This window comes from Stegodyphus dumicola, chromosome 12 (genome assembly GCF_044657685.1).
Source record: "Stegodyphus dumicola isolate Sdum_Otavi_A_Nest chromosome 12, ASM4465768v1".
NCBI classification, from domain to species: Eukaryota; Metazoa; Arthropoda; class Arachnida; order Araneae; family Eresidae; genus Stegodyphus; species Stegodyphus dumicola.
Genome location: NC_140779.1, coordinates 15,853,836 through 15,875,424, shown reverse-complemented (window position 1 = coordinate 15,875,424; position 21,589 = coordinate 15,853,836). Strand labels below are relative to the sequence as shown.

The following is a 21,589-nucleotide window of genomic DNA, read 5'->3' as shown; positions in this document are numbered from 1 at the left end:
TTTAAAGATCAAATGAGAGGACATTATCTATAATCTCAAACAAACCGTCAACCCTTTTCGTTTTGTGGGCTAAAAGACTTCATGGAAGGAAAAGAATTGTTTGTTTGTGTTGATATTCCGCCAGTGTTCCTTTTTGAGAATTGCTGATTGAGATTGACGTGAGCATGCAGAAACTGACATTAGAAGATGACAATATTAAAATGGAGCCTGAATTCTCCCATCTTCCTGATTCTGATACTTATATTAAAAAACTAGGCAAGACACATTCAACTGTAATAATATTATTTGTCATAAATGTAGTCATCGCATTTGTGATTTAACTTGATTATTTTGCAAGTGCTTTTATGTAATGGTTTAAAAATGCATAATTTTTGCATATATTCATGAAAAATAGGAATTTACTGTTTCTTGTTGTTATTGTTGTATTGTTGCAAGAATGCAGTACTGCCTTAGCTTTCTGGGCCCATGGGCAAAGAAGGGTGCTGGTACGGAAGCGCTTCCACAAGGAACCCGATAAATGTAAACACCGCTAACAATGAGATAATAGTTTCGCATGTTTGGAAGTAGTAACCACTCCTCTTACGTTGTTTTTGGTTCCTTAAATTGCTGTTCATGATAACTCATTGTTTGCCTTTGCACGTGTAATTTATTCTGCACTTATTCACTATTATTTTGTCTTATTTCTGCACTATCTTTTCTGAATTTTTTAGCAGTGAATAAACGGAATTATTTTCGTTCAATTAAGGAAGAAGTCGGTGGTGCATCTCAGAAAGATTATTCCTTTCATTGAAAACATGTTCACAGCAAACAACATATCTGTGAAGATTCTGATGCTGCTGATTAAGAAGCATATGGCATAGAGAACAAGTATTACGACTGATGAATAGCTGACATACTCATTCTTAGGTGTGTGTATAATGTGCATCAAACTGTTAATCACTCCACAAAGTTCTTTAATCCAGCAACTGATGCACATATCCAGTCTAAAGAATCGAACAGGTTATCTCTGAAAGTGAAATTAAAAAAAAAAAAAAAAAATTCTCTTCATAATGGCAAGATCCATTTATAAAAAATTTAAACAATTAAAGATTATATCCTTTTAAGGTAATACATCTCCAGCAATTTATTTAGTGCCATAATTTTTTTTAAAAAAGGGGGACCCTTTTTCAGGGCCATAAAAATCTGAAAAAAAAAATGAAGTATTTCTAGATATATAAGGCTATAAGTTTTTGAAAACTCAATAGAATTAATTAGAAATATATTTCAATACTAACAATTTACTTTTTGAATGCTAATCTTTACTTACATATGCTTAACATCATGCAATTCTATCATCCTGAATTTAATTGCATTAAATAGCATTTTTAATCAGTTAATTTTTAATTGCATATGCTTAGTGTTTTTCTGCATGAGTGTTTTCTGCTGAGTTTAATTGTACAGTACAAAGTGTGAGATCCGGACTCGTCGGGACTTCGGCAATTCCGAATTTGGAATTTTTCCGGATATTAGATCATCAGTCTAAATCTAGTAAGATGGCATGCAGAAATTATAAAATTATATGAAATAATGAAGCATTTGTGACCTTAAGGGAATCAAAATTTACCAAAAAAAAGGGGGCTGAATATTTATTTGTTGCTTTATTAAACGTTCCTTTTAGTGTAAGTTAAGTAACTATGCTTTTTATGCTAATACTTTTTCTTTAATTCTGTAGAGAGCTATCATTTCTTATTCAGTTACCAAGTTCTATTGTTCAAGTCTTGCAATTGCTGGGTCGAGAATTCCGACTAACTTATCAATCGAAATTTTTTCATTTTCAATAACCTCTCTGTCTCTTTCTTCACTATTGGTAGTGGTATTTTCTGTATCTAGAACCATACTACAGATGTCACCTAAGAGATTAGGGCATTGATTGATGATTAGGTCATTGTCATCGCAATGAAAACTTCTGTTAACTACTCTTCTTCCCTAAATTCTGCTGCTCGGGGTGGCCATGCAGCTTTGGCTTTATGTCAACAACAAATCAGTTATTCTTAATTCAAAAAGCACTAAATGTAATCTTTTGGCCTTTGAGTATCATTAACAAAATCTATTTTTAGCGTATGAAAAGAAATTTTTGTTAAATCTTTCTTTGTCAACATTTCTTAGTGCATTTAACTTATATTTGTAATCGCCACCAATCATAATGTCAACAGAAAAGATTACCATACTCTTTTGTTATTCAATTACTAATATAAAAACATTGTTTAGGCATCACTGCACGAGTCATTACTCGAATTGTAAAGTGTTGATAAACTTGCGGTAATGAAAGAAAAATATAAATATCGCCAAGTTGTTGTCTCATTTATGACAACTTGAGTAGTTGAATGCTATGGAAACCTTATTATGACGTAATTGGTTGCAGTGAATTTGAATCATGGAAAAAAATTTGGAGAGTGTGTGTCAAATTTTTGGGTAAGGGCTTGTGTGTGATAGATTAGTATGTTGTTATTTTGTGGTTTACACGATAAATTGGCTGAATGTGGTAAGATTAATTTGAAGTTTCTGTAGGATTTGTAACAAAAGGGAAAAAATCATTAATTGACTGGTGTGTAAGTGAAGGTTTACGTAGTAGCCATTATTAAGTGTCCTGTTTGGAGGAAGGAAATGCGTATGGTCGAACATCGGATATTTTCGAACGGAGGATATTTTTACTCTTATTTTTGTGAATCTATATGGTGACACCAGTATACAGATTCTAGTTCAGATAATTTTAGGAAGTGTTTGGATGCTGTTAAGGAATTGTGTTTGACTGAAGACACATAAATTCATAAATAATGTAAGTGGATATTTCCTTCATGTAGTGCTAAGATGAATTTCCTTTTTTATGCTATTTCATTGTTTGGTTTAAAATGTAGTTTATTCAGATTAGGCTGCTCCTTTGAGTTTTTAAATGAATATAGTGTGCCATTGGCAGTACTCCCTTGACTTTGTCCATGTGTACAAAGCCTAGTTTGTGAAATTCTGTGATTTTTTTAAACTGAAAATAGGTTGATGTGTACATGGATAAAGTCAAGAGAGTTCGCAATGTCACTTTTGTCCAATTCGGGGATTTTTTTTTTAAAGTGAAAATAGGTCGATGTGTACATGGATAGATACTAAGTTTATGCAATTCTTTCTCTTATTATTTTGGGTTTGTGTAGCGGCGATTTTTACACCAAAAATTACCGCTACGCAAGCCAAAATAACAAGTCAAAGAATTTCACAAACTCAGTATCCATGTACCGCCAAAAACCGTTAAGTTTCGCCAAGGGATACCTTAAAATATACATTAACCCCAAAATGTTTTGGTTTGAGATGTGTGCCAAGCAAATATGCAGATACGGAGTCAAATTATTGATCTCACAAATTTATGCTAAAAGGATTATTTTCTTCAATAATCATGTATTTTATTTAGTGCCAAAGTGAGATTAAGAATCTGGACTCTCCACATATTTTATTATGGGGGGGGAGGGAATCAAATGCCTAAAGCATTCCAAAAAATTCCCTAAAAAAATGATTGGTGTTGGCTTTGAGGTCTGGATATTGGACGTCGAGATCTCGAACTTTGTACTGTATTAATTATTATGTTTAACAAGCTAAAATTGATTTGCATATGCTTAATATGTTTAATCAACTAATTTTTAGCTAAATTTAATTTACATACAGTAGTGGCCAAAATTATGGACACTTTTGGAAATTTTTATGTTTTTGAACTTTATATGCTTATAGAAACTGTTACGTTTCGCAAAATGCAAACTTGTATATATCATTTTAAAGGGAATTTATTACTGAATTCAATACAAAACACAAAATTCAATTATTTGCAATACAAAAAAGTTATATGTACTTTAATATAAATAAAAAACACAGTTATGAAGTGGTTTGTAATGTCTAGCTTTCTTGGCCAATCACTGTTCTTGTTCTGAGAACCAATCAAATGTTAGTAACTGACCTTGCAGTTACAAGTAGGAATTTTTGTAAAAATTTTTAATATTTAGTCAAGAAGCAATGACATCAAATAAAAGAGTAGACTGGACACCTAGAAAGAGATGTAATATTATTGTGTTACGAGAAAGTGGTTTTTCCTATACTGAAATTGAAGACAGGTGGGTGGTTCAGTGACTACATCTGGAGTCCGAAAGTTTTGTTTACGATATCAGGAGACAAATTCAATAAAAAATAAAGAAGGAAAAGACCAAAAAAAGGTGCACCACATCTATTGATGACAGAAGAATAAAAAGACTATGTCTCCAAGATAGAAAAATGTCGTCAGCGGCCATCAGAAGTGATGTGGAGGATGCTGGTATTGCTGTCAGTTCAAGAACAATCAGGAGAAGATTAACAGATGTTGGACTGAGAGGTAGAATTCCACAAAAAAAGCCTTATCTTAATTTTCAGCAATGAAAAGAAAGACTACCGTGGGTAAAGGAACACATTAATTGGACAGATAATCAGTGGTCACAAGTTATATGGAGTGATGAAACTAAGATAACGTTATTCAGTAGTGATGGGCGAAAATATGTAAGACGTCGAATAGGACAAGAGCTACATCCTGACTGCATTCAAGCAACTGTGAAGAACCCAGTTAGTGTTATGATTTGGTCATGCATGTCAGCAGATGGTATTGGTCGCCTTCATGTCACCGATGGGACACTGAATGCCAGAAAATACATTGACACTATTCTAGGACTAAAACTTCTACCTTCCATCAGAGATCTCTTCTCAACAATGCTTAATTTATTTTTCAGCAGGATTCTGCTCCTTGCCACACGGCCAAAATATCGAAAGAGTGGTTTCGTACAAAGAGCATTAAATTGTCATGGCCAGGAAACAGTCCTGATGTCAATCCTGTCGAAAATTTGTGGCACCGTTTGAAAACTCTTGTCCGAATGAAGTGCCCATCAAATAAAAGGGAACTAATTGAGGCTATAATTGTTTACTGGCATCATCTAATAACGAAAGAAGAGCTTAAAACTCTTGTCAGCTCAATGATATATTTTTTGTTTATATAATTTTACTATTGGTCATGAAACATCGATGTGAAGCTGTAATAAAAAATAAAGGGTACCCTACTAAGTACTGATAACTGACTGCAATCATCACTATCTAATGCATATCGATAACTATTATCGTTTAACTTTTTTTTTTTTTTTTTTTTGTATTGCAAATAATTGAATTTTGTGTTTTGTCTTGAATTCAGTAATAAATTCTCTTTAAAATGATATATACAAGTTTGCATTTTGTGAAACGTAACGTTTTCTATAAGCATACAAAGTTCAAAAACATAAAAATTTCCAAAAGTGTCCACAATTTTGGCCACCACTGTATTCTAAATCTAAGACTTTTTCGGTAGTTTAACTACTGATAAAGGAAACACATGCGACGATTAACTATATGAGGGAAGGATCCTTTCGTGGAGAACTTTCTACAGGGAGCTGATACATAATTATAGCACACAGAGAAAACCACGTGTTCACCATGCAGCCAGAACCCAGACCAAAGTACTAATTATCAACAGCAATATCAGCTTGGTAGACTATACCGCTTCTTAGGTGGCATACACAGAGGGTGTTTATACATTTTTGAAATGATTTTGATTTTCTCCATGAATTTAAATATTAATTTTAAAATACAGACGTGACTATCATCAATTTGGAATAAGGTTTAATTATCATCTGCAGCATTAAAAATATAATTTTTATTTAAAATGTCACTGCAAAATAAACGATGCATCAAAGATTATATTTTTGCACTATCCAAAGAGAAATATTCTTATTCAATTATTAAAAAACACATGGCTTTAATATTTGTACATGTAAAATAAATGGAATAATTAATATAAAAGGAAAAAAGTGTCAAAGTTTATGTCTGACTCAGAAAAAGGCAAAAAATGTGTACCCAACAAAGTTACATACAGCTCTTATTAAATCTAAAGTCGCATGTCATGTTTTAAAGGAAAATCCAATCTTCCCCTTAAACAATTATTTCAAAATCTTTAAATATGTCTGTAGGAACTGTGAACAAAATTATAAAATCTGTTTTAAAGCTAATCAAAACAAAAAACATAATGTTCATCGTGTAACACTAAAACATGTTTCCCAGCGTAAGACTATGTGTAGGTTGCTGTATGAAAATTATTTGGCAGGTTAAAAAATGGAAATATGTAATTACACTTGATGAGGATTGAATATACTTATCTGACTGCAATAGAAAAAGATCGATTTACTACCGAAAAAGAGGAGAAAAAGACTTAATATGTTGGTTCAGAGAAAACAAGGAAAAGTTTTTTTAAAGGTTTTATGGTTATTAGTGGATTCCCTTCCAATGTCAAAATTAATTGGAATTAATATCAGAAATATATTTTAACCCCTATCTTTAAAGAAGAAATTTTATCTCTTGATCCAAACAATCTTCGCTATGTTACGATCAGGGTTCACTATGTTATTATCAGGAAGTTCCATCAAGCAAAACATATAAAGTATATACATGTTTTGGGATGAAAGGGCATCCCAAAACATTGGATGGACTCTGGATGATTGTGAAGGAGGAGTGAAATAAAATCAACCTTTATATTTTAAGAAAAGAACTTTTATCTTAGAAATCAAGATGTAATATGATAGATAAACAAAAGGGCTATCAGACTGAACATATTAGAAAATAAAATTCTAAAGTTTGTTAAGATATGTCTTCATAATCGTTATAAAAATGTATGAACACCCTCTGTATTGTAATTATTTAGCATTTTTAAAGTTTTTTGTTTACAACTATTTTGTTAATGATCCCTAATCTGTTAATAATTTGATTAATTTTGGAGAAAGAATCCTTTTTGCTTTCTGGTCAAAATATTGAATAAGAATATGAAATAATTTTTCATTACATTGATTAATAATTTCAGGTTTTTGACTGAAGCAAGAAATTGAAGTAATTTCACTAACAATTTTTAAAGGAGGAAAAGTGAGAAGTTTAAGTACTTAGGTATTATCACAACCCCCTTAGTGAAAGTTGCTAAATTTTCAGAGTGTACCAAACTTCCAATCTTGCTCTAACAGTTCTTCAGTGAAGTAACCATGTGTGTTCGTTTTGTTGTACTCCAAGTCTCAACAGACTTTTGTTTGTGATATTTTGTGCTTTAATTTCAATTTTAAAATACATGGTGCTTATAATGAAAGTGACCGTATTCAGACACCCCCTAGAATTGTTCTACTTATTGAATTTTGATGATTTGGTTTATATGTTATATGGATCATGGGGAAACAATTTCTGCAATAAAAAAGAACTAGTTCGACATGGGCCCCTTTAGCAATCCCTTTAAACAATGATATTGTTACAAAATGTACAGGTGCGGTGAGATTGCTTATTCGGAAAGCAGTTTTAGGGTTGTCATAAAATGGCAAGGGAAGGCAGGGTTGCCACATTTGGCGACAAAATTGGCGATATACCATGGACGGATGGAGAACCTTCTTGAACGAATTCTTACCAGCTTAGCCCAGAATGTTCTCCAACACAGGCCGAAAGCTATATTCACCCTGCTGGTCCGCAGTCAGTCAGTGTGTGCTTCATCGAGAGTGTGAGTGTGTGTGCCTCGTCTAGAGTGCAAGTTAGTATCGAGTTAGTGTCTCGTCTAGCGAGTCAATCCCCACGGAGTCGATCAAGTTGACATCTGGGCAGCAAGTGCCGAGTGGGTCGTCGAGTGCACCGAAAGAGACTGTTAGTATATCGCGGTTAGTGCATTGTCGAGAGAGTGTGTTGAGCTCCGGGAGCTGTGCTCGTGTGTCGTTGAGTGCATTGCGAGTTGTAGCGTGAGTCTCAAGAGTACATGGAGTTTCGAGAACGACCAAACAGAGTCGGAAGCTGTACTCTGGTGCTTTGCAGTGAAGTTGTCTCCACCGTTATTGCCTGACAGTGCTGTGCCGCTGATTGTTCCAGCGCGTTTATAGTAGATCTTCGATGACTGTAAAAAAGTGTTATTGGCTAAATAAAGTGTGTTTAGATACTTCATCAAGTGTCGTTGTTATTCACTCCAAATCTACTAACCCCATACAAACGTGAAGGAAGAAAATAATGTATCAACTGGTGTCAGGAAGAGAAAAACGTAACAATATTTACTCAATGCAGCTAAGCTATTGCTGCCATTCTGATAAAACAGTTTTATCAGTAAAGCTCGATCTTTTTTCTGTAAGGTCATGATTAATGCCAAAGGCATGCAGAATGATTTTTCTGGTTCTTGACTGCAAGTTTCTTTATAGATTTAACCTATTTGCATAAGGAATTTTTGAAAATTGCCATCTGGTGGTCAAAATTTGAATTATTTTTTTCTTCAGAAATCTTTTCCCCATAGTCCGTTTAACGTATATACCAAGGTTCATCAAAATCTGATAGGCAGAACGGGTTCTACAAGGGGTCTGAATAGGGTCACTTTAATTATAACCACCCTGTATGAGCTTCTGATGTTTGCTAGCAATGGAAGAAATTGCAGTAAAATTTCTATAGAAGTGCTGTATTTTTATGCAAAATTGCTAAAAGAAACAATTGCTTTTAATCCATCGTTAAAATGATTGCCTTGAAATTTCTATGAGAGTAAAAGAAATAAACCCAGCCTGTTAAGTAAATTAATTTTTAAGATAAATACCTAATGACAATGTAAAATATGTTGTAATATTTATAAATGGAAGCAAATTTTTGCATTGAATGATGCAATTTTTTTTTTTTTTTTCTTTCTCATGTGTAAAAAACCACAAAATTGCACCAATGTGGCTGCATTAATGTATCAGTACTGAACTTTGTTTTTGAAAGCTTTCAGTTTTATCCATGCACATGCATATCTTTTCTTTCCTTTCCAGCATTTTGTGTATAATAGAAATATAACAGTAAATTTCTAATATAAATGATGACTAAATATTTCATAGTTTCCTGCATTAAATTTTTTATCCAGTTTTGAACACATTAGTTTAAAATGTAATAGATTTTTCAGCATATACAGTACAAAGTCTTTAATCCAGAATCGTCGGGATTTCAGCGATTCCGGATTAGGGATTTTTCCATATTATAGATCATCAATTTAAATCTGGTGAGATGGTATACAGAAATTATAAAATTAAAAATATGAAACTGTAATTTATGAAATAAAGAACAATTGTGATCTAAATGGTATCAAAATTTACCAAAAAAAAAAAAAAAAAAAAAGATAATATTTATTTGTTTACTTTATTAAACATTTCTTTCAATGTAAGTTGTTTAAGTTGCTTCATTTTATGTGCTAATACTTTCTCTTTAATTCTATAAACAGACATAATTTCTTGTTCAGTTACAAAGTTCTGCTGTTCAAGTCCTGTAATTGCTAGAACCATACTACAAATTTCGCCATTTATTAAATGATTGATAATTGAGAAGCATTGTCATCACAATGAAAAACTTCATTTATTACCATGTGCCGAGAATACTGACTAACTTGTTAATCGAAATTTTTTCGTTTTCACTAACCTCTCACTTTCTTCATGCCTTTATCCATTTTTTGCAGCAATTCCACTTTTTGTTTGATGAACATCGAAGCAGGCTTTCGTTTTGTAAATCATTTGGCTGCTCCAGAATCGGAAACTCTTTTTGACATAATCAAAAGTTCAAGCTTACTTTTTATAAAATTGCTCTAACAGTCTGCAAAAAATATTAAGCCGGATCCAATTAGAAGATTAAGGAACAATGCAATCTGCAACATTAACTGAAATAGATAATTAGATAATTTTAGCTTAGCTTATACCATCCGTTATACATTAAACGCAAATGCGTAAACGTATAAAGCGCATGCGTAAAGGTATTATGCACATACGTAAACGCTACGCATGCGCAGAAAGTTTGTAGCTTTGAGGTCTGGATTATGGACATACGGATTAAAGACTTTGTACTGTAGGATAGTTTTGAATATGTGCTTTTTATTTGTAATATAGTGATTTAAATCACCACTGCTTTTGTTTGAAATCGTTATATAACAGTTACATTCAGCAATTTTTAATTTTAGCCTGAAGAACATTTGCCATCATAATAGTACAGAGCTGTTAAATAGCAACAAAGTCATCGATAAACTTTTAAAGATATTTCTGGGCAGCTCTCAAGTAGGATTTCTTTTGATGTTAAATCGCTGTTACTAATGTTCCAAATGAAAGAGTATTAACGTCTTGAAACCAAACTTCAAGAATTCCATGTCACACATACTGAAATTGAGATATTCATTTGTTACATTCCGATCATCTGTACCCGCATCAAAAAGTCACAAATAAGTATTCATAAGGCAAAGCAATATTTTGTCATAATAGTTATGTGGCAGCCAAAAATGTTACAAAAATATAACAGATATTATTATAATAGCATACATCTGTTTTAAAAATATAACATACGCTACATACAGGCATCATGCATGTCTATTTTCAGCAGTGTGCAATTCTTTTTACCCTAAAGGGACGTTAGACCCAAAGGGCTATCAGTTTCAAAACAACATTTTGTGTGTTTCATTTTTCACACTTTTGCCACTGAATATTATCACCATGTATTATTAAAGAAACTAAGTAAGGAAGAATCTGCCTGAATGTTTCTTGCATTGTGAAAAACAATCGTCCCTAGAACCTTCCAATTTTGAATGACGTAGTCTTCCACCCAAACACAGGCACTTGGAAATCTGAATTTTAAATTTTGAATTTGTTTTATTTTCTATTTTCAATTTTGTAAAACTAATGAATTTTTGATTAACAAACTCAACAATTTCAAGCAAACAGTGACAACATTGTATGGAAAAAAAAAAAAAAAAAATTATCTCCAATGCATGAGATTATGTATCGGAAATTCTAAAGATATACTGTTTGGCTGTTTTTAGATATTTTGTGATATTGCTGTTGAATTGAATTTTATATGATTTAAATGTGAAGAACATGATATTTAATAAATAAAGGTAACACACAAAATGTGAAGAACATGATATTTAATAAATAAAGGGTGTAATATAAAATCTGAAGCCTTTCAGATATTTATTTATTTTTTTTAATTAAAGCAAAAACAAATTGCTGTGTGCATGAGGAGAACATCAATGCAGAAAAATTACAGAAGGAATTCTCAAGCCACCATTTGAAAAATGTCTTTCACCACTGTCGAAAAATTAGTCAGAAGTGAATTGGCCATCATAATAGCACAGAGCTATTAAATAGCAACAAAATCATCGATAAACTTTTAAAGACATTTCTGGACAGCATTCAAGTAGGGTTTCTTTTGATGTTAAATCACTGTTATTAATGTTCCAAATGAGAGAGCATTAACGTCTTGAAACCAGACTTCAAGAATTCAATTTCATACATACTAAAAATGAGATATTAAGTTGTTACATTCTGATTATCTGTACCCCCACCTAAAAGTGACAAGTATTCATAAGGCAAAGCAGTATTTTTGCCATAATAGTTATGTGGCAACCCATGATGTTATAATGATAAATCTCCAAAGACTTTGGATCTTAAGTCAGCTACAAATTCAAAATGTTGCTCTCTAAAGTTAGCAACAAATTCGTGATTTTTTCATGGGGTTGCAGATCATCAGAAAATGCCATTTCTTTTGAGTTAAACCCACTTCATTATCAAAAATAATTATTATTGCCAAATCGAAGAATTAACACTGGGTAATCCCCTTTGTTCAGTACTTGCATGCACTCATCATACTCACACTTACATGCACTATTTTAAGGTCGAATTATTAGAAAAGTTGTCTTTTCAGCTCTAAATTTGCTATATAGATAACTCATTCTCACTTTTAATAGTAATGAAGAAGATTTAGTCAAGATTCTGTCTTATAAATATGATTGATCTGGCCATCCAGTTTGCTTTTAAAATTAAATCAGACTATTCCCCTCCTTCATATTCTAATTATCTGCAATGCAGATGACTAAAAAACTAGTCTTTATTTTTTTGTATAGATGGCTAAAAAAATCAATGCTTCTATTGTGAAGTGATAATAAGAAACAGCAAATGATTAAATGAAAATGTGTTGAATTATAATTAATAAAATCTAAACAAAACAAACAAAAATGAGTAATAGATGGTTTTGAAAAAGTAAAAGGAATTAAATTATTTTACCTCTTCCTCATATGAAAGGAAAATAACAGGCATTTTTATTATGTTTCCTTTCTGTTTGATGTTAGAGGAATATTACAGAAAATTAATACAATTCAGTATTTGTATTATTTAATTTAACATAAGGCTTCTGTCTGTTTTCTCTGTTTTAGAAAGATAAAGATATTACCCTTAATGATATCTGCTTTAATGTTCCAGTATATCACATATATATGATTCACTTTTTAATGCATTTATAAGAAATTTAATTCATTATTCTATTAGAATCTAGATTGGCAAAAGTAAAAGGCTCAGAAAAGGAACTTACTTCGAAAGATATGATATCAGTGTTGCAGAATGCTAGAGATGATTACATGTGCCATCTAATCTCAGGCTCTGTAAATAGACTAGATGTCTTGTCAGATATTGATCCTGACAAAGAAGTTCAGTTGTCATATTTTGAGGTAATTGTTTACATTGTTTTAGTATTCATTAATTAAAAGACAGCTTTTAAGTGTTTTTTACAGACATATTATTTCTTAGGAATTTTATTTATTGCTTCATTTTGTTAAATTTTGCAACATTGATTAACTTAAATAAAATATTTGGTTGATCTTTAGATTATGGTAACTTGGCGATTTTTTGGCGAAAATTTGGCGACCAACTCTTTTACAGCAACCCTCTATTTTTTTTTTCCCACCGCCATTTTGTCTTCACGAAGTAAAGACATGTTTCTTTTCTTTTTATCTACTGAACACTTCTTCCAAAAATCTACTAGCCGAATTACACTTATGCTAGAAATTTTATCTAACAAAACTGCTTAATCATGACAAATATTCACTGCAAAATTGGGACAAAGTCCACAATACCATACTCCTTACGTGTTTTTCAAAATAACACATACACGTAAACCATGTACACGTCGACTTATTTTTACTTAAGAAAACATCCCAGAATTACACAAAAATGGCATTGCGCACACTCTTCACTATATCCATGTACACTGCTTTTTTCTCATAAATTAGAAAATTTTCACGAAAATACATGACAATTTTCTGAATCTTTAAACCCGGTAAAAAGAACATATTTGAAATTACCTGATCGCGGAAAAGTATATACCCTTTCCAAATATGAACATTTCCACATATAAAATAAATAAAATATCCAAAAACTTTTACCTCTAAATCATCTATTATATTATAAACACCACCAACGGATTCATACCGTAAGCATTACAAATACTTAGTGTCAAATATTTAAATTATTTCCATGCACGTTTACTTCAACTAAAACGTATACCAAATTCCTACAAACATAAAATTCACAAAATAACTATCATTTAATTAAAATATCACTAAACCATGTACACGTCGACTTATTTTTACTTTAAAAAAAAATCCCAGAATTGCACAAAAATGGCATTGTGCACACTCTTCACCATATCCATGTACACTGCTGTATTCTCATAAATTAGAAAAATTTCACGAAAATGCATGACAATTTTCTGAATCTTTAAACCCGTTAAAAAGAACATATATGAAATTACCTAATAACGAAAAAGTATATACCCTTTCCAAATATGAACATTTCCACATATAAAATAAATAAAATATTCAAAAACTTTTACCTCTAAATTATCTATTATATTCTAAATGTCACCAACGTATTCATACCACAAACATTACAAATACTTAGTGTCAAATATTTAAATTATTTCCATGCACGTTTACTTCAACTAAAACGTATACCAAATTCCTACAAACATAAAATTCACAAAATAACTATCATTTAATTAAAATATAATTAAATTCAAAAACACTACTTAAAATATAAATAAGCACATACATTAAATTAATAAAAATTAGTTTACAATCCTAATTACTTTAAACTAAATCATTGCTAATAACAATTTTCCCAATAATACCAAATCACTTTACTTTCACCTTACGTTTAGAACAATGCATAAAAATAATATCCTCAAATAATTAAAAATACTAACTTACCTAATCTTCTTCAGAATCTTGCTTACATGGTGGATACACTTTTATTATGGATTCAATAAAATTATTGAACGATTTTTTTCTGCGAATTTTTCCTCCACACTTTCTCCGCTAAATAAAATGCAAAATTCTCTTTATCACAATGCCTCGGAATGGCGCTTTTTATAGCACTCCATGTGCCCTCTATTGTATTGGTATGTGCACCGGTTTCCGGATCTTTAAAATAATATTGGTGGTTCACAGTAAGATGTTTAAAACCTTCATCTTCCAAACATTCATACGATTTCCAGCAATCTGAAATAATTATAGTACCCGGTAGAATATATTCTTTTATAAAACTTAATAAACAATCTTTACTTCTATCTCACACAACCTTAAAAAAACATTTATTACTACCCCTTTCAATCCCACCAAACACCCATTTTCCTTCCACTCTCCTACCTCTCTGATACTTCCGCTTCCCAAACTTACTCTCATCAATTTCCGCAATAACATTCATACCACCAAGCATACCCATATCATTTTCGCAAAATTCCACGCACACTTCCCTATAAAAAGAATTCCAGTCAGCTGCAGTCCTACTGCTAATTTTTAAATCCGAAATCCAATAGTCAACTGGCAATCTATTCACCCAATAATAAGAAATCAATAAAATCTCACCCATGCTCAAACGACTTTCAGTAAACCACGTACCCTTCCTTACACTCCGTTTCACAAAATGTCCATTTTCACCAGATTTCTTGCACTGCCATTCAAACTTATCAGTAATATCCTTCCTTTCACACAATCTCATTTCATTCCCACATTTTGGACATTCATACTTATCCGCAATTAAACCTACACTCATGCACCATTCAACCAATTCTTTTGAATTATCACACAAACGCATTAAAAATCTAGAATTCACTTTAGACAGCGCCATACAATCCCAAAATTATTCAACCCTACTTCACACAACACACAATGAAGCTTAATACAAAATAATATACAGCCACAGATATTTTTCCAAATTCCCCCCTTTTCCGATTAAAGAACCGTAATTCGTCCATTAATATCACATGACATATCCCATGATCTCTCATTTCCCTCACACAAAATAATGCGTAATCGGAACTGAGTATTGCTCACATTATTACCAAAGTCCCAGGTTTGGTAATAATGTGAGCAAACCTTTATTGCCTCCAAAATGTCACCAAACTACCAGTTACCATGTTCTAAAGATCAGCCAAATATTTATCCAATTTATTTATATGAGTGTTTACCTTTTAGCAGTGATTCATTGTGAATTACGTAGATTATTAATGTTCCTGTTATATTTAATACCTACATAACTTTCTCTGTTCTGTCCAGGTATTTGTTTTTCACTTTCACAGTACAAAAAATTTGCGTTTTTTTGGGGGGGAAACTACCCTTTTTATTTCAAGCAAGGCTGGTGCCAGAGCCAGTGCAATCACACCGGGTGACAGAATTTAGGGGTGGCAAAACTTTGAGAAGTGAAAAAAAGTAAGTGGTAGAGTTTAGAACTCGCAGGGTTTGCGCCAGGTGGCAAAAAGCCCAGTGCCAGCTTCTCAAACTTTATTTCAAATCTAGCTTGACTTCAAGCATAAGCAATATATGCACTCATAACAGGACATCAGCTAAACCATAGTTTCTTAAATTTTTTTCAGTCACGACCCCTTTTTGTCACCGAGATATTTTCGTGACCCCCAGGACCCCATAATATTTACAAAAATTTTATGGGACCCCATAAATATTGCGCAAATCCGACACACGCGTTAGTGAAACTGTAAATTTTTTCACTTGAACTGTAATATACTAGTTGCAGTTTTAGGTCATTAACTTTAATTTCTAATTTTAAGACATAGAACAATGTGAAAATTTTAAATAAGTAACAGACGAAATGTCATTTCTTTGTGAATTGTCTTATCTTTATCTATTTTCAGATACATTGTGTAAAAATATTTGGTAATCGTAAAATTATTATAATAAGTTAAAGAAATATCCAAACTGCTAAAATGTTTGGCAACCCCCTGCTGCAGGTCCCGTGACCCCCATGGGAGTCACGACCCACAGTTTAAGAAACCCTGAGCTAAACTGTTTGTGCATGTGACTACTCAGCAAGGGATATTTTACTGTGAATTATTAACAACTTCAATTTTGGGTGCAAAGTGAGTTGATTGCTTAGGATTTCAGAAATGCTGGAGGCAAGCCTATTTCGTCTATTATGTGAATTCATGATATAATTACATAAAAAATTTTCCTAGTTAACATAATTAGAGTTAATAGCTACTTCGTATGTTTGAAATTAGATTTGCTTACACCTTCTTTATTCTGTATTCCTTCAAAAATTGTTTGCATATGTATAACTATTGTACTTGAATTGATAAAGGGCACATGGTAAACTTATCTAAAGCAATTTTTAGTGACCTAGTGTTTGAAATCTTTTGTATTTTGTATAGAATACAAGTACTGATATCAAATGTTACATTAATGACTATTTCTGCCCATGTAAATGAACTGAATACATGCAGATAGATAGCAATAAGACTAAGATTATTGAATTCATTTTAAAGTGAAACTTAATATATTAATAATAGTAGTTAACAATTTGAATCAGCTTATTAGTTTTTACTCAGTGCTTAAAGTACTATTATCAGCTATTAGAGTGCTGTCAATCAGTGCTCATTGGTTCGCTTTGCATATTTGGCCTATCAAGCTTTTAATAGTTGGAATGTACATACGAAAATGTCCTCGTTGCTTCTCTTGCATTTCTAATCATTTGCCAATTCACTTATTTCAGTACTTTCAGCAGTTAAGAATAATTGCACTGAAAACTTCGTTCTTCAAATCCAGCAAAAATTTCAAAAATCAATATTTCTTATTTTTTATGTATTAGTATCTATAATATAATGCAGTAAGAATGTGTGTCATCAGTTATCAATAAAGTTTTGTGTTGCCAGTCTAAGCATAAGATATTTACTTTTAAAACTTAATCTGAAAACTCAGCAATATAAAATAAGTGTATTACCACTCACAATATATTTTCCTTTGAAATTTAATAAATAAACTTCATGATTTAAAAGAAATGCGTTGCCACTGCCCAAATCAAAATATTTGTATCTTGCATGCAGCAGTATTTTGTTGTTCAGTAAAGAGTAAGATATTTTTTTTTTTTTTTCAAATTTATTCTCTTATTAAGTAACAAATTAAGCAGTTTAAAACAGGTTCATTAAATTAAGCAGGTAAACACAGGTTCATTTCAATTATTATTATTTACTAGCTGGATTTGTTAAAATCATCTATATACAGGGTGCAGTAGAAGGAACTAACTGATTTGGGAGATAATAGCTACAATTAGGAGATATGGTGATGGGGAAGTGTATCATTGAATAGTGATGTGCATGACGTTTCAGAGTAGACTATAGCTTGGTCAGCAGAATATTGTATTTTCATTGTAGAGCAGTTAATTTATAATTTGGGTAACCAATAGTAACACACCATGCCTTTTGCAGCAACTTCGCACCTAGTTGTGGGACCTATTCCTCACCAAAAAACAATTTACTGCTTTGTGTTCAACTTCAAAAGTTCTGAAGAAGGTGATACAACAGGAGGACAACAAAGATACTGTCACTATGCACAAAATGACTCCTGATGAAATGACAAAGTCCTGGATAACTATCATGAAAGTCTCAATCAGTGCATGAACAATGAAAGTCACTTGAGTGATGTTGTCTACAACTAATAAAAAACATATTGATGTAAAATGGCTTCATATGTACTTTCACAGAATGAAAGGAAAATTTGCATGTTATTTGATTGGATTTTATTAGCTTCCCAAATTAGGATTTCTTTTTGCCATACCCTGTTTATAAAAGAAGAGTGTTTATTTGTTTGTTTATGTGTATGTAACTCATACAAATCTACAGTTTTATTGCAATCTTGAAGAAATTTTGCACATTTTACCCTCAAAAGAAGAGGAAGATTACGATCTACATAAGATTTCAAAAAACCACCCTACAGTGTCTATACTCTGGATGTATTCCCACTACTAGTAGAAATCATATGTGTTAAGTAAGGAATTATAATTGTTTTTTCCCTAAAAAAAATAAATATTTCTATATAGCTTCTGTTTGGAAATCACATTACCCATCTTAAGTTTATGTTGCTATTGTTCCTGCTAAAACCATTACATGCAACTCTGTTTGTTTACTCTTTACAACAGTGTAGAACTTTCTAGAACAGATATTTTAAGGCAGAATTCAAGTGTGCCTTCCATCAGTTTTTTGTGAATGCTTCGAAAATGGTGAAGAAATCGGAAAAGTAGGTGGTGATTTTCTGAAAGCTTATTACTGAAAAAGAGCATAACCAATAACAAAGCAAGTACCATTTCTTACTAAAACTGTTACATGGAGCTGTGTTAATTCTACACTGTTCTAAGATTGTATTCAAGCTTGGTAAAATTTTGCACAATTCACGTGAACCGAAATAAGAGGAAAATCACTGTCTATCTAAGATTTTGAAAAATGTAACCTCATCCCCCTAAATGAAGCCTCTTCACTCTGTGTAAAGCCTTTACAACACTACTTACTTCAGCTAGTAAAATATAGGCTACAAAAATGTAAAACGATTCCACTTGCTAACTGAACAGTGAATATGTGAGGCTTTTATGCACTGAGAACTTTCAATAACTATTATTCAGACGACATATTATTGACATTATATCTGAATCAGTTAACAATTATACCACATAATTCTTGTGTAAATATTTTAATGTGTATTATAAAACTGTAATGTTTTTCACAACTGGTGCAGTACTATGCAATTCTGCTTAGTAAATTTTATGTATCTACTAAGCGTGAAATATATAATATGTAAATTTTGAAATGGGAAATAGAATTTATTGTGGGTCATCCTAACAACAGTGCTAAATGGGCTACAGCCCTGCAGCAGCAGCTTTTTTCAGTGGCAATTTTTGATAATTGGCACAAAAATGTATTTTACATAATCATATTCGTGAACCATCTAATTTTCCTTTTTGGATCAGCGGAGAAATGTTTCCTTAAGAAATCCTTTATACCAGAATTGTGTATCCAACTACTACACAATCTGTGTGAAGTAATAACTTTATTCATATTTAGTCATCAACTAAGTTTTACATAAATAATTGATATTAGTTCTGTAAATGTTACAAATAATATACCTACAAATGACCAGGGTGAGATGTAGAAATTTAAGCATCTTGGATGAAAAAAATTTGGTGCTTTTTTATGCATTTTGTAAATTAAGAAAAAAGACATAACACAGAAAAAGATTGCCAAAAATATCTTTTGTCTGTTTTGTTGCTTTGTAAAGTTGAAGGGTACTGATTAATAATTTTTAATATTTTAATCAAATTTTCATTATTGTAATCAAAATTGCACAAAAGAAAACAACATGCTGTGAAGCATTTTGTGGATGCCAAAAGAATTAAAAATTAAAAAAAGCTTGAATTCTGGCAAATCATGGAACACATCTTTTTGTATTGGCTGTAGTATTCAATGTTAATTGCTGACTAATGTGAGAGATACATAGAGGAAAAGAAATTTGTTTCAGAATTTCATTTCCAAATGAAATTAATATTTAAACAGTTTCACATTTCATCTGTTGTATAGTTGTATACTAATAAAAGAACTGATATATGAATCAGTAATATATATGCATGTTGATTTGATGGCTTATATATTTTAAGATTTATCTTATGTGTTCTTAGTAACATGACTATGTGTTGTAAAATTTAATTTTTTGAGGATTTAGTTTATTGGTAGATATCCATTGATCAAGTATTAATAAATTTTGTAGTTGAACTCATCTTTAATTTAGGACCTTGAAAGGATCTTACATAATTAATTAATTGTTACGGTGCTGCAGAGTTTTTTTTTTTTTTTTTTTCCCTTGTGCTATTCATTCTGTCATTTACTACTTGAAGGTGAACTCTGTGATTTTCTAAGCATTTCCATGAAGCATGAATTTTTTAAAAGTAAATACTAATAAAGAATTTATGTGGAAAGCAAGAATTCAGTTAGCTAATCAAAATCAAAATTTTGAGTAATATTTGGTAGAAATTATTCTTTAATCTTTGAAATGTGCTATCAAGGAAAACTAAAATAGATAAAACAACTAAGGGTAACTTGTTCAATATATTAAAAATAACGAGAGAGAGAGAGAGAGAGAGATTTAAAAAAGGTCAAAAACATTTTTTCAGCCTGATTTGTTATTCAAACTGATTAAAGATTATATTATTAATAACTAAAGTAATGCAGTTAGTAAAACCACCTTTAAAATGCCATTTAATAAACCACATCTTATATGTGATATCTAACTTTTAAAATATATGTTGCTTACTGCTTATCCTTTAATTTAATTAAAAGAAAATTCATTTACTTAATTTTCTTCAAGGTATAGTATTTAGATCAATCATTCTTATAGGAGGCTTTCAACATATTATTGTTTATATATCTGAGTCATATCCAGCATGTTTTCTTTTCTTTGCAAAGGCCACTAGGATATTTTCCTAATTACAGTACCACATTAGTTTTGCAGTATAAATAATTATATCCTAAACCATGCAATGAAAAGTCAGTTTTATGTATCATATGACAATCAAAATGAAATGTATAAAAATGTCTCTTTATTACATTTATGAATACATTTTGGATAATCTGTACTTAAACCTATCTTCTCGTATCTCTGCAATGCATCCCAGTAATCCAGAATGAATAAATATTTATCAGTTATTATTGATAATGAATTGTTGGTATCTAACTGTGCTTGGAATACATTCTCATAATTTCCTCTTTTATGGTTAAATTTGCATTTTCTGAAAAATAAAGAGATAAAAATGTAACATTTTATGTTTTTATTTCTTTCAGAAAAAACTTTTCCCGGAAAAAAATGGTGCTACAAATGAAGAGCTACAGCACTTATTGGAATCTGATTTGTTAGCGAAAATTTCTGAAAGCAATGTTAAAGTACCTTCTGATACTCAAGTTGATCGATAAATTAATTTTCATCACAATTGTTTCTGAAAAAAATATGATGTAAAACTTTAATGTTAAATTATAAGGGAATTTGTATTGTAGATCCAACTGTTAAATGACCTTGTAATAAAAACAGCACATTATGCTATGTGAAAAATACTGGGTCTTTATTCAAGTTCTAAAATGTGCTATAATTTTTAAAGCTAAGAAATATTTTGAATATTTATCAGTATCTGTAGATCTCTTTAACTTATATGTATTTTGAAAATCACAATCAGCTGCAACACAAGTTGCATAGCTATGGTTTTCAGTGCGTGAGGACAACTGGAGATTTTGCATTCCTTCCTGTTTGCTAAAATGCAATGGTCAAGGGAAATAAAATGCATCCCATTCTAGTATAATTTTTAATGTAATTTCTTGTAGAAAATGTATGAAGTCATAAAACGTAAATGCTAGTCAAATGCTAAGAATATTT

The 21,589-nt window shown here is 31.3% G+C and overlaps 1 protein-coding gene across 1 annotated transcript; it reads left to right on the top strand.

The window, feature by feature from the left end:
* Positions 1-85: 85 nt before the first annotated feature.
* On the top strand, positions 86-21,271 carry LOC118190538 (coiled-coil domain-containing protein 32). The gene is made up of 3 exons (XM_035361265.2): positions 86-255; positions 12,384-12,562; positions 21,007-21,271. Exons 1-3 carry the CDS (start codon positions 165-167, stop codon positions 21,133-21,135), a joined length of 399 nt encoding a protein of 132 aa, XP_035217156.1. The 5' UTR covers positions 86-164; the 3' UTR covers positions 21,136-21,271.
* Positions 21,272-21,589: the final 318 nt, after the last annotated feature.